Source organism: Trichoplusia ni, chromosome 16 (assembly GCF_003590095.1).
Source record: "Trichoplusia ni isolate ovarian cell line Hi5 chromosome 16, tn1, whole genome shotgun sequence".
Taxonomy (NCBI): domain Eukaryota; kingdom Metazoa; phylum Arthropoda; class Insecta; order Lepidoptera; family Noctuidae; genus Trichoplusia; species Trichoplusia ni.
In genome coordinates this window covers 9875174-9888548 of record NC_039493.1, presented here as the reverse complement: position 1 = coordinate 9888548, position 13375 = coordinate 9875174, and the positions used below count along the sequence as shown (strand labels likewise).

The 13375-nt window shown below is 37.7% G+C and overlaps 1 protein-coding gene across 3 annotated transcripts in view; it reads right to left on the bottom strand.

Annotated features, from left to right (window-relative positions):
• The window catches only part of LOC113501799, a 58435-nt gene that overhangs the window by 31788 nt on the left and 13272 nt on the right, over positions 1-13375 (bottom strand). The window contains exons 1-5 of one of the 3 annotated variants that reach the window (XM_026883058.1): positions 7204-7271; positions 5672-6052; positions 5356-5496; positions 1433-1775; positions 1082-1240 (exon numbers count right to left, since the gene is read on the bottom strand). In XM_026883058.1, coding sequence (XP_026738859.1) covers positions 1082-1240; positions 1433-1523 — 250 coding nt within the window. In that variant the 5' untranslated portion in view covers positions 1524-1775; positions 5356-5496; positions 5672-6052; positions 7204-7271. Of the gene's footprint in view, positions 1-1081; positions 1241-1432; positions 1776-5355; positions 5497-5671; positions 6053-7203; positions 7272-13375 lie in introns of those variants that run through there. The other 2 variants (XM_026883059.1, XM_026883060.1) reach the window with 2 other exon arrangements.

Genomic DNA, 13375 nt, shown 5'->3' with positions numbered 1-13375 from the left:
ATTTCTTGTAACAAAGATACATCTTGTCTGCGGAGAACAGTAATTTTGTTGAAAGTAAAAGCTAGAGTTGTATGTAACATGAAACTCGTTAAGGCTTTTATACACAATGGTCAATTAGCAACACTTTACCACCAACAGCTACACTCCAGATGCACTTAAAGAAGAAATATGTTGACTTATATTTGAAACCTGGTATTCTTTACTTAAATATTATATCTTAAAAGAGTCTTTGTATTTTGTGGAGAACCAAAGGATATTTACGAGGATTCAGTTTTTTTAAAGGCACTTGACAGTCTGATGTAGTTTTAACACACTTAAAGAAATCTAAGGTTGGATCCTCAAATTTTTCTTTACCGTTTTACTTTGAGGCAAGTGATAACTATTTTGTAACATACGCACACTATTTATAAAAGAAATTGGAGCGCGCTGGGATTTGAACTATCGACCTTTGTCCTAGCTTCCCAACCGTCATACCACCAGACTATAAGTGTTTAATCAAAGGAATTATCTGAACATCCTATTGAACCCCTTACAAACTAGCATCCTACATCAATCGTAATATTATCAAGAGTAAACTTTAGGTGCTAGTGACCTTGAAGGAAATAATCTCGGAAGCTACGAAACTGATTTTGGAAGTTCTTTCCCAATAGAAAACTACGAATTTTGTGAGTGATAGCCGAAAAAAACTATACAACGAAGTAAACGCGCGCTAGTTAATTTTTATGTTGAATCATTTTCGCTAGATTGTATTGAAAACAAGCGAGTAGTCAACAATTTATTGTCTTATTATGCAGAATTTTCGATGACACATAACTGCCAATACGCAACGTGTACACGCTGACGAAGCATGCCGTTAAGTTTCACAGTTGAGCCCACTAACAACAGCCCGGCAACTGTATCTATCCCTTTAAGCGAGGCCTCAGATATGACAAAAATAAATTAAACTAAATATAAAATTGAGATCAGATAACTTTAGAACCATATTTAGGAATGATGTACCTATGCATCAAGAAGAACATAATAGGAATTAGAATCTTCTAGGCAAGCAACAAAAAGTAAATACTGGTACAAAATAACTTACTATTAGCGCAGTACTGTTCGAGCCCGCATTGTGCGCATCGCGTAGGAGCGACATCCCCGCATGGACAAGCGCCGTCCCGCACACAACATGCGCAGTCTTCGCCATCGCCGCCGGGGCATGCGCAGCCCGATGACGACTGCGTCCACAGGTCTACTTGACCTGATAACAAATGCATTGTTACCTAACCTAAATCTTGTGTGGCGATGACACACATTTGAATGTCAAGAAATGTAAAAACAATCAATTATGGCTCTTCCTGGATAGTGTGCTATAGCTGATAGGAAAACATATTCATTAATTTAAAAAATAATCGTCAAGTTAACGTCACATTTGTTAAGACATAGAACTTACTGCTGCCGTCGAGGAATATGGGCGTCCACGCAATCTGCGCAGTGCAGGCAGCGCACACGGCGAGCAGCAGCAGCGGCAGCGGCGGTCGCATGGTGCAGCGGGCAGTCACCGCACACCTCGCCCCGCCCCCCTCCCGCGCCGCCTTCGCATTGGCACCCCACACACTCAAACACCCGCACAACCACACACGAACACACTGGTCACTCGACACACGTGGCGCATCATTACACGGTTACACGCACACAAAGGTCTCCTTATTTCAGCACTTTACAGCTTTATCACAAATCTCCGAGATCTTCCCTTTTCCGTCCGATTGCGTTGAGGATTTTGGTCGACGTGTTGTCTGCAACAAAATATTATCTGTGTTACGCCTTATTACGCACCAATAGGCAGGAATCAAAGTAATAACGCTAAATTGGTCGTTCATCTTTATGTCTGGTAAAGTTCATTTGTTACAGGAAACACACCTAAAAGATAATTGGAAGTAATAAGACTGAGCGTCAAATGAGTAAGTGGATTGCTTGGTAAGTTTCAGTACATTTCTTGATGTTCGTTTGAAATAATTACTAGACAGGGATTCAGAGCAATGGTATTCATACTACGTAAAAGAAGATGTGTATTTATCTGGAGTATAGCAGGTTATTGATATTTGTTATTGTCTGGTTTAGTGTGCTTTGTCAACATGATGATACGTACATTTTATCAGAAAAAATTTAAGATGCGTCACTGGGGAGAGAGCTTTCATTTCAATCAATATGGCTAATGACCAAATATGTTGTGTATGTTATGGGTTTTTAACCCACAATCTAGGTAAATGCAGTAAAAGTACAAAATCAGGTACAAAAATTCTGGGTGTTAATACTTAGCCATGGATTTCAAAGTTGATCGCACATTTATCAGTATTGCAATCGTCATATGCGACTGATGATAGTACTCAAGTGCCTGCTCGTGCAAAACCAAGACGACAGTGATATCGTTATTACAGACGATGTTAAATACGAGCAAATATCCTATTTACTAGAGGTTTCAGTGGCGACTGGCGCGTTAGTTCTTAGAGTTGAATAATCATCGGCCTAGCCTTTTCCCAACTATGTTGGGGTCGGCTACCAGTCCAACCGGTTTCAGCTGAGTACCTGTGTTTTACAAGGAGCGACTGCCTATCTGACCTCCTCAACCCAGTTACCTGGGCAACACGACACCCCTTGGTTAGACTGGCTGTCAGACTTTTTCAAGCTTCTGACTACCTGTAACGACTTTCAAAGATGTAGGAATAACAGCCGGGACCCACAATTTAACGTGCCTTCCGAAACAAGGAGGAACTCGCTATGACAAAGATGGTCACCCATCTACGGACCAACCGCGTCACGCATAGCTTAACCTGTGATTGAATCACTTATGCGGTTATAGCACAGCCACGACCTTAGAGTTGAATAATACCGTTGTCAATCCGATTCACATTTTTTGATCATATGGAATCAGTAAGGTAGTGATTATTGCAATGCTTGTATATGCAAACTAATGACGATCTGAATAATATGCTTCTAAAGTCATTTATGTGTGTATGGATATCTTTCGTACTGATAAAGAGTGGTGTGAAGTCTTCATTCAAGTCATAGTTGTAATATTTGCAAAAATGTCCTTAATTCAGCACAAACTAAAGCTTGCCAGTCAGACAAAAATCAAAAATAAAAATTGGTGCTTGAAATTTTATTTTCCTTCTATTTTTCAATGAATACAATAAAACACTTGCATTTTAATAAATAATTTACTTACAAAATATAGCCGCCAAATTGTTTGGGCATAAATATAAAGAACATGCACACTTAATTTACTGACATTAACACTATATTTATCAAGCCATACTTCATCTGCAATAGTAGCAGCAGCTTGGTTGGTCAATGGGTCGCGCTTGCACACAGTCTATGTACTGGCATTCGGGACAGGACACGCAAGGCTGACAAGGAACACACGGGCTACACTTCTGAGGCTCGTTCCTCTCGAAGTGGAAGCAACAGTTACCCTGTTTACAGAACAAAAATAACTTTACAAAACAATAACAACATAAACGAGGGTAAAAAGGCGCAAACGATCAAGAATCCTAACAGAACCAACAAACAAAATCCAAATTTAATTTAAAAATCTCTACGAGAGGCGGCAATCTTCTCATTTGCATAAGCAGATAAGTTTCCTAACTGGAATCCCGTAAATTAATTAACTTTGCAGGTAAAAAAGCAAGAATCGTAAGTCCAAATTCCTATCCAGAAAGTTTTCGTGTTTCGGATAATAACTACGCTTTCTGTTAATTACTGGGCTTAGACGGGGAGTGTTAAAAGTTTAAATTTAGTTAGGGATCTGTTAACTTTCTTTTACGTGTTAAAGGACGCCAAATGGCCCAGGTGATGAGAGTACAAATGGTTGAATATTCAACTGCGGGATTCCGACCAAGTTTGTTAGACCTCAAAGGATTAGTAAATCATCACGTTAAGAGGTTCAAGTTTAATTAAACTGTCAAGTATGTCAAACAATAAAATGTTTAACTAGACGCGAGCAACTCAGCGGGTGTCCGTGTACAGAGACGGCCTAATTCTGCGAGTTTTTGGATTACAGGGTCCAATCACGAGCAGTCGTATCTTGAGCCCCAGTCGGAAATAAATCCTCATCTGAACCCATGTCGCGTTCACCGAATAAACATTGTGGTCCGCGAGTCGGCACGATCGATGTCAAAAACACACCAGCGGGCGGACCCGAAATAACATCTAATCTCCCGTAAATTGCTCGTAAATAGTGTGGCAATTCAATTAAAATTCTAATTCAACGGATAATCTGATTCTTAAACACTCATTACGAAGTTGACAGTTCAGTAATTCTGTTAGATTCAAACTAGGAGGAGGTTCCTTTAACTTTGTTAATTTTGTTTTGGTGGGTAGGACCGGCGTATGCGTCTGGCGTATTTACAGTGTGATTAATCCTGAACGTTTGATGTCGTTATAAATGTAAACGTCTGAACCCTGAAAGATTGAGTGTTCACTTCAGTACACATGTTCCTTTAATTTGAATTACATGCTTTTACCTAAAAAAGTAATATTTTTTGCCCCGATGCTAAGGAATAATTTAATTAGGTGGGTTCTTTTCTTTTCTTGCTTTTTCGCATCATGCAATAATTTTGAGACGAGAGTTTTGGGATTTTTAATAAAACATTCCTAAACTTATTTCCCGGTTGCGGTCCACGAATCATTTTTCTAGCACTGAACTGGGTTTGTAATGAAATTGAATTTCTCCACGGCGTCACCGACGGCGTTTATTCGGCTTTTTGCTTTGGCTTCTAAAAGGATATTGCGTGGGAATCAATTCAGGTGGCGGTTTTCCATCCTTCTACTGAATATTAATTTTTCATAAAATATCGCCGAGTTCAATTGGAATCAACTGAACGGAGATATTTGTTGAGAAAGATTTATTTTAAAAACGAAGACTTAATATTCCTATTACTGCGGAGACAGTAGAAATGACTTTCGTTTTACCACAAAAAGCCATTATGGGTATTACATTCGTAACGAACAAGTTTGAAAAGGAAAGGACTTAAAGTTTAGTACTGTAGAAGTTAATAATAAATCGTGCTTTATAAAATATTTGTTTACCTACATATAGGTCACAGTTGAAGAGGCTTCTATGATAATTATTGTCATAGATATATTTTTTGTGTCCGATTCTGTCTCACTGCAGGACAAAAGTCTCTCTTATTTTCATCTCTATTTATTCAGGATAAGCTGTCAAATATTGAAAGAGTCAAGCTTTCATCATCTCTGCCCAATAATTATTTCCAGTTTTGAAATCCTAATTTCCACCTATAGGTATTTAGATTTATTAATAATGACATCACTGAAACGGAAATGGTATAGTCGCTATTTCTAAACTGGTATCTATACCCTTTCATCTTCAGAATGATACCGTCGTACTTCGTTGTAAGGGTCTGCTGCATAAGTTGAGACCACGAATGGTTTTCGCCGCGCGCGCGTGCCACAAGCCACCTCACAAGCACGGCGCATCAGCACCGTTGGTTGATTTGTCTGAAACAATACAGAATAATATTCATCACATAATGTCAACAGCACTAAAGCGTTATGATATAGACATTTAAATTCCTATTTATGAACCCTAAGCCAATAATGATCTATCTATTAGGACAATCAAATAAATAAATGTCTGGTTGACCCCTCCTACAATACAAGAAAAGCCGCTTACGTGAGGTGGTCGCGTTTATTATTCCGTTCTCATTTAATGTCTAAAATTTTTCAAGTGTCGCAGCTCTGCTTTAATTCTTTTCTCTCATGTCGAGTTCAACACAAGCGAGTGGTACGGACGTGGCTCTTAGTCATCTAATAAATCTTCTAGGGACACTTCAATTGGCTCCTTTTTTAGTAAACTACTGCAGAGTCCATGTTTCTTGCAACAAGATGGAACTTTGGCAGGATCAGCTACTTTGACTGGGTTCACGCAGACGTCACATTCGATGGACACGTCTCGAGGACAACGGAAGAGGAAATTCGCAGTACCGAGCAGCTTCGAGTGCTCCTGGTCTTGCATTCCATTGCGCTTGAATGCAGATACGGGTAGCTTCCTCACCTGCAACGGACCAGACAGACGCAGTTTAGTTGCGCCTTACTCAGGCAATGCGAATTTCCCCGTATTTTCGCGACTTCACAAAAATATGGCGAAATTAATACTATTTTACATAAGACCACTGACGCACTGAATGAAATTGCATTTTTAAATACAGAAGTAGTATTGTTATGTGATTTTATCAGTTTATTACATCTGCGTATGCCTTGTACTAATGCTATTATTATTTTACGCACCGGATAAGAGGCCACTACTTCTTAAACACTACGGCACATTTCTTCGAAGGTCTGACTGGAATGGCGATAGGTTGATAGCTCCAAATCGCTTGATGCCAGCACTTTCGAATGTGTGCTATACTGCCGCACTCTGTGTATTGGTGATCTTGAATTCCGTTTCGTTTTAGCGCTGATGACGGCAGAGGATTAACCTGCCATATGCGATCTTTGTCATATCACTTTCCTTTTTCCAATGTTTAAATAAGTAATAAATTAAAACAAAAATAACACTCAATAAATAAATTAGTCAATAAATAAGTTTCATTTCTTGTCCTTCTTCTTTCTAACAGGCCATACTTCTTGTGTCACTTTAGGGTATATCCTACACATTGGCTCCACGGCAGTATGGACGCAGTATACGCCATCAGATCCTTTAGCCGTACATAAGTATCGGATAGCTCCGCGGTACCCATGAATTTGATCCTGCATTCCGTTTCGGCGGTACGCTGACATGGGAAGTCTACCGTTACGTGTCGGAACATACCGTTCCTGAAACTAACAACAAAACAATGGGACCACGAAAATATTCAGGAAGACACGCTGGCTCGGTGGTGTGGCAAATCCACTGAATAATTCAAACAGGCACGTTCAGAATACACAACATATTTAGTTTTCTTCGTGTAAATTGGGATCCAAAAAAAATGCCGTTGATATTTAATAAGACGATTGGTTTTACACGTGATCCGGCTTTTGAAATTTTGGCTTGCTTTTGCGAAGTTGGTTTCAGGACGGTCATAGAAAACCAATAATTGTCACCCTGAGGTAGTGACGCAATGAGGTACTCTAGACATTGACAGGAAGTAAAAATAAATGAATCGAGATTAAAGCTACGATGTATATACCCGCTGTATGTAGGTATGTAAGACAAACTGAACTTACTATTCGCCCATCTTCATATCGATAGCAAGGTATGATGTATTTTGTCTTGACAGGTTTGCAAGGTGGGCAACAAGAGTTGCAACATGGTGCAGGTGCTGAAGCCGGTGGCGGGCAACTTTCTTGTCGGGCGGGAGGTGGCGAGCGCGGGGCGCAGCACCTCACTGGGGAAGCGGGCCGGACGCAGCAGTCCTCGCAGACGGCAGTCCGCGGCGGCGGCGGTGACCTCGGCGCCTTCTTCTCACAGCAGTAGTACACTGGCTTGGTACATCGCGGTAAGCATGGATAGCACGCTGGCTCTTCCTCGTAACATTTCGGAGTACAACTATTCGCTACCAACATCGGTGTCACGGTAAACTCCCCACAATCGACTGGATAATAACAATCCATATTTTTAGTCTTTTCAATATTACTCTCTTTCTACTTGTTTAATTTAGATTCATAACAATATATATTTTTACTGAAATTTAATTTATGCCCAAATGGTATTTGTGTTGGTGATTTTTCACTGCCAATTTTCAAATGAGTTCTTTCTTTACTTTTAATTCACAAATGGCGGCTATTTATTATTTCTTAGCAAAGCAATTCATTATGTAAACCTCCTTGATTAAAAATAATACAGTATGCCACCTTCTTTTCATTAAATAATTAAGATAACAACGAAATAATATGACCAAATAAATCATAGGGTTTGACGTTTATTAACATAGGTATGTTTACATAACATATACCGTTTGCTATAATATTGTACCCCACCCAAGAGTTGGTGTTCGACTTCAAGACACGTACAAAACTCAATAGTAAGTTACTCAATGGTTCGTTTTAACTCCAATGCCTATAAAACTTTCGTTTAACAGATGGTCAAAGTCTCCACAGATAATTAAGTTTCTTACTTTGTTTCGCTACGAAACAATTCGAAGCGTTCGATTGTGATAATAAAAATAATCTGTATACAATGTGATTTGCTGCAAGTTTACAAGTGTCTCCGGTTTACATCATTTGCTTGGAAAGGCGTGTCGCTACAGGCAGCGCTGGGGGCAAAACTCTAAAGCAAAGCTTTTGCAACACATTTGCAAACATTCACAGGCGCCGCCTCCTTGTCGCCGACGATTCGAAAATGCAATTTTCCCAATGCAAATCGAACGCTCCAGACAGATTTAATGCCTTTTACTTGGCGATTCCGCACATCATTTCCGAGGAAAATTGGTGACGCCGACGCCTACTAGTCACTGGGAAATGTCAATAATAACAAAAACTCAATAATAACAGTCGCAGCTTATTCATTTTATAAAGCTTCCGCGATGTTTTTGTAAAAACTCCTTCCACTGAAATATCACTAGCATATCGATCTAAACAAAACCTGATAAATATTTTCTGGATTTTAGCAAAAATTTTTAGCTTTCGATACTTATCGTTAAAAAAATCCCCGAGCCGATTTTTCGTTTTTCTGGGTATATTCATTTTCTGGATGACCGGTCCAATTGACGGACGACCGATTGATGACGACGGAAAAACCTGGCTTAAAACGCTTTCTATTCAGGCTAACCTTCACATCTCTTTTCAAAAAGGCATATTTGCCGCGAATAGGAAGTGAAACCTAAAATGCTATGATATTTATTATTTAATATACCTAAGTAACTATATAATTTTGTATGTTTCATTGACGTCATTCAAGGTATTATTGAATGAAAATAAAATCTCATTTTTGATATTTTAAAAGGCTTCAGAGCCCATACAGCGCATTCCTTGATTCAATGGGGTGAAATTGATTTAGCGTTCCGATAAATTTCTCTTTGAATTATTATTTATCTCTAGTTAAAATTCCCTCTCGGATGTTATGGAGTTCAGATAACTCAATTTCATTTCATAACTCTTTTAATTGTCTAAATATGGAAAAAAAAAATAATCTAAAAACTAACGAGCTCTATTATCGTACGATCCTAAATTAAAATATCTCTAATTACAAAAGTAACTACTTAATATACCAAATTGACCCATAACAGTCATAACATTGGGTACAAAGTACAATAACCATAGTTTATATCTCTCTGAACAGTAGTAAAGCTTTTCAAATTGCTTCAATACTGAATGTTTATACTGTGCATCCATGAAAATGCACTTTCAATGCGTTTTGTTTGTGTTTCTGAAGTCTGGCTGGCAAACATTTTACTCAGCGGTTTACGAAACGTCGGTAAACTCTCAACACTTTTAGAATACACTTTTCCAACTGAACGTATCCAATAGAATTTTAGTTTACATTAAAAGCAATTTTATTGCTTTCTGAATAGTTCTCTTAGTATTTTACTTTCTATTACGTAGTCAAAGCAAAATATTCTTTATTACCCTGAAATTAGAACTTAAATGACCAGTTCATACTGAAAGGCAAAAGCACAATTCACCAATAACACAAATTGTGAGTCCCGTCATTACGCTCATCATCATCAGCCTTGAAGAACCCGCTGCTGGGCTCTTCCTTTGTTTATGTCATTCGGCTGTCACTTGCCCTTCGGATCCATCCTATTCCCGCTATATTCTTAAGTCGTCTGCCCACCTCATCCTCCAGACTGTCGGTATTTCAGTACAGTCACATCAATAGTATATTTGGGTACAATGTGAAATTACACTATCTCTATCTAAATACATACGTTCAGATAATGTTCCTACTTGTCTCTCTACCTACTTCACAGATAAGATCATGACAAGTCTACTAGTCACGTGTCCTTCCTGAAATGAAGATTATTTCCAAGCGACTTCATCCTTTCGCTCGGTCCTTTGAAGTGAATTCGATAGCGATGCCCCGAACGTACCTATTGTATGATATTTCCACTTTATAACCTTCAAATGGCCACATTCATAAGCGTGAAGCTTCACTATTTCTGTCATGCCTCCAACACTTCCAATTGAACTTAAACAAAAGGGGATTTGTTTGACATTCCAAAAGTATAAACATACATGTTTGTCAACAAAAGCTTTTGAGGCAAAGTATACACAAATCACCATAAAAGGACACCTTTGACAAATGCGTAGCATGTTTGTGTAAATGCCTATTTACCATTACGCGTACAAAGGGAAATCTTGAAGAAACTGCACGAGTGCCGGGAATCTTGTAAGAATGTATTTATTTATTTATGATGGTACTTTTGTCAATGGAGGCTTCGGTTCATTTGGGTGATTTATGACCCTCCCCACAAAGAGGGTTTATACATACACTTATATTATCGAAACGTAATAAATTCCTCCTTCTGTATACGATATAAAAGTATTGAAAGCGAGAATTTATGACTTGAAGAATGTGAATAATATTGCCGTGTACGACGATTTAAATGGCGTTTTTGCGCTTATTAAATGAATCGCAAAATATTAGTAGGATATGGTACATTATTTCTATTTGTGAGCCCCATAATGGTTAAAAAAAAGTATATATTCAAGTCTAAACATTTTTAGACTAATCGGTTTTAAAAACATCCATCTTTCTGGTCCCGTACTGTGTCAAGTCTACCGGCAAACTGAGTCACAATGGAGCTTTAGCGCTCTAAGCGGCTTTCTTTATAGGATCCACTTTTTTATTGTTTTTCTAACACTGGGTTTAAATAAAAGGAGTTTGATGAAATACATTTTGATATCCATTTTTTTATTGAGTAGGGTCTGTAGAAATTGTTTTAAATTTTGGAAATAATGTCGGTATATTATTATTATCTTGTGGATATGATATCTTCAGCGATTTATTATAATTCGGCCGCCGTCATTAAGTATGCCAGTAACCAAGTTCCGATGTTAATTTATCTATAAAATATAACTATTTCTTTTTTTTCAGCCGAGACGTTTTATCCTTTCATGGCTCTACTGAATTTCCTGAAACTTGAAATGAGGCTTGAATCCTCACGACACGCAAGCAAAATCAACAAAAAAGTACTAGTAATAAATGAATAATGCTAAGTATTATAACCACAAATGAATACGTACTTTGTCTCTTATTTGTGTTTCCTCTTGGTCTGTATATCTGTACACAATTATACCGAAAGCCAGTCCATAGAAACTATTATACATGACAATTTCCCCTCGTCCTCCGCTTATAGTTTAGGAAAAGGCACAAAAACATTGCAATAACGGGAGCTTGGTAAACGAACATCAATGTAACGGCCTTATTTATAGTCGCAAATACTATGTACGTAGACATCAAAGCGAATATTCAATCCTTGCGCTCAGTGAGAAGGAAGCTTTACTAGTTTATGATCATACGACATCAAATAGGTGGAAGGAAATATAAAATGATATGGGCCTGGAAAACGATACAGTATTGTAACGAGCGCCGTCATTTGTCAATAGAAGCGAGATTTAGTGTCCGTTTTATAACACGTTCGCCCCACAATGACGCGGAAGGATCGCGGGGACGACTCGTAATAACCTGAATAACCTGAGACTTTTATACACGGCTTCGTCCCAGCGCAGATATAACGAACTATTCAAAAGGAAATGACACCTCGGATTTTATGAAAGCGCTATATTTCTCTTGTGAGTTGATGCAGCGCGGTCTTAACTTACATTTTTAAGGACTTTCTTAAAATTGAAAAGACAACATTAAACTTCGCATTTTTTGTAATTTAAAAGTAAATAAACTTGCGGACGCTATCGCAGAATCGGTATGACTTCATAAAGTAAGTAATAAAAGAAATTGGGTTTAATAAAAATTCTAATATTGGAAAATGTAAAGGATATTTTCATTACGCGACCGCAGAGCGGAACAGCTAAAATGGACCGCATTTAAATTTTGATAGGGTCCGCCCTATCTGTGCATCAATACGGCGGGATGAGTGAGAGCGCCCTCGGTCACATTAAGAACCTTTTTTCATTGTTTTACGTCACTTTATCGAGTGACTTTTGTATAAACAGTACAGGCATTTGTTTTAATTAAGTTATTTTTTTTTCTACTTTCTGAATTAAGAAATACATGCATTTTAATGTTTTCATTTGTTTTAAGTAAATACTACCTAAGTGAAAGAGGTGATGAAACAAAATTAAATAATTAAAGTAAATCTCTCAACAGCTAATATCATATTTTAAAGAAGGGGACACATTTAACTTAAATAATGTTAAAATAATTACATGTCTCTAAATCGCAGTACACCAACAGTGCGGTCCCGCGTAATAAAAACTGCTTTAATACGGAAACAAAATATAGGATACAATCTAGTGTTCGCTGTTGTTTCACAAACACCATGTATCAATTAACTTCGGTATTCGGCAAAACAAATAGAACAGCCTGTACGCTGAGCAATATAACCAAGACTATTCATAGAGTAGAAGTGAGACGGCGAATTACACTGCGAGTTGTGCTATCTCACTCCCTCAGAGGCGAGTCTTGCTTATAGAGCTCATGGTAACCAGTAAAGATATTTGCAATATCAAACGTTGATAAACGAATTTCACTATAAGCATATTGTAGTAAACTGAGCTTATTATACGGAAACTTGATAGTCTTCACAATTTTCCGATTATGACGTCATTATTTTGACGTGTTTATAATAAAAAAAAACCTTTTTTCTACTTTTAATATCAACGTGCAATTACCATTAACCCCAATATAATTATAAAAACATTTTATGCAGTTGAATTAATCGTGTGGTTTGGCTTCTTATTTTCATCAACTTTTAAAACTAAAATAAATTCAGCATTTACACTGGGGAAGAGTGAGACAAAACTACTTTATAGCCATAGAAATAATTTAACTTACTACTTCAATTTCTAGCTGGTTCATTTTCACGGGAATGACACTTTGGAACCGCGCTCTGAGAGTATTTAATATAACGTTTCTTATACACCTGTTTAGGCGTAGTAGAAAAATAATATGATTTTGAAAACACAACACACTGCGAAATGTTCAGCATTAGGTAGCAACCCTTCAATCTATCAATATAATAATATTACACTAGATTATATCAGACAAATAAGTATTTTATACGATGCACCATCGTAGTGTGAGGTGAATAAACAGGCTCATTAGCTAAGTGAAAATAGGTCAGAGAAGAAATTAGTGTTACAAGAGCAGGGGTGTCTCTGTGACAATTGAGACTTACTTTGATAGTTAAACCAACACATAGATATGCTATCTAAAGATTCGCTAGTGCTCATCGAAATTGAACCCCCCAAATTTATTGAAAAGGCAAGTCGAAATTAA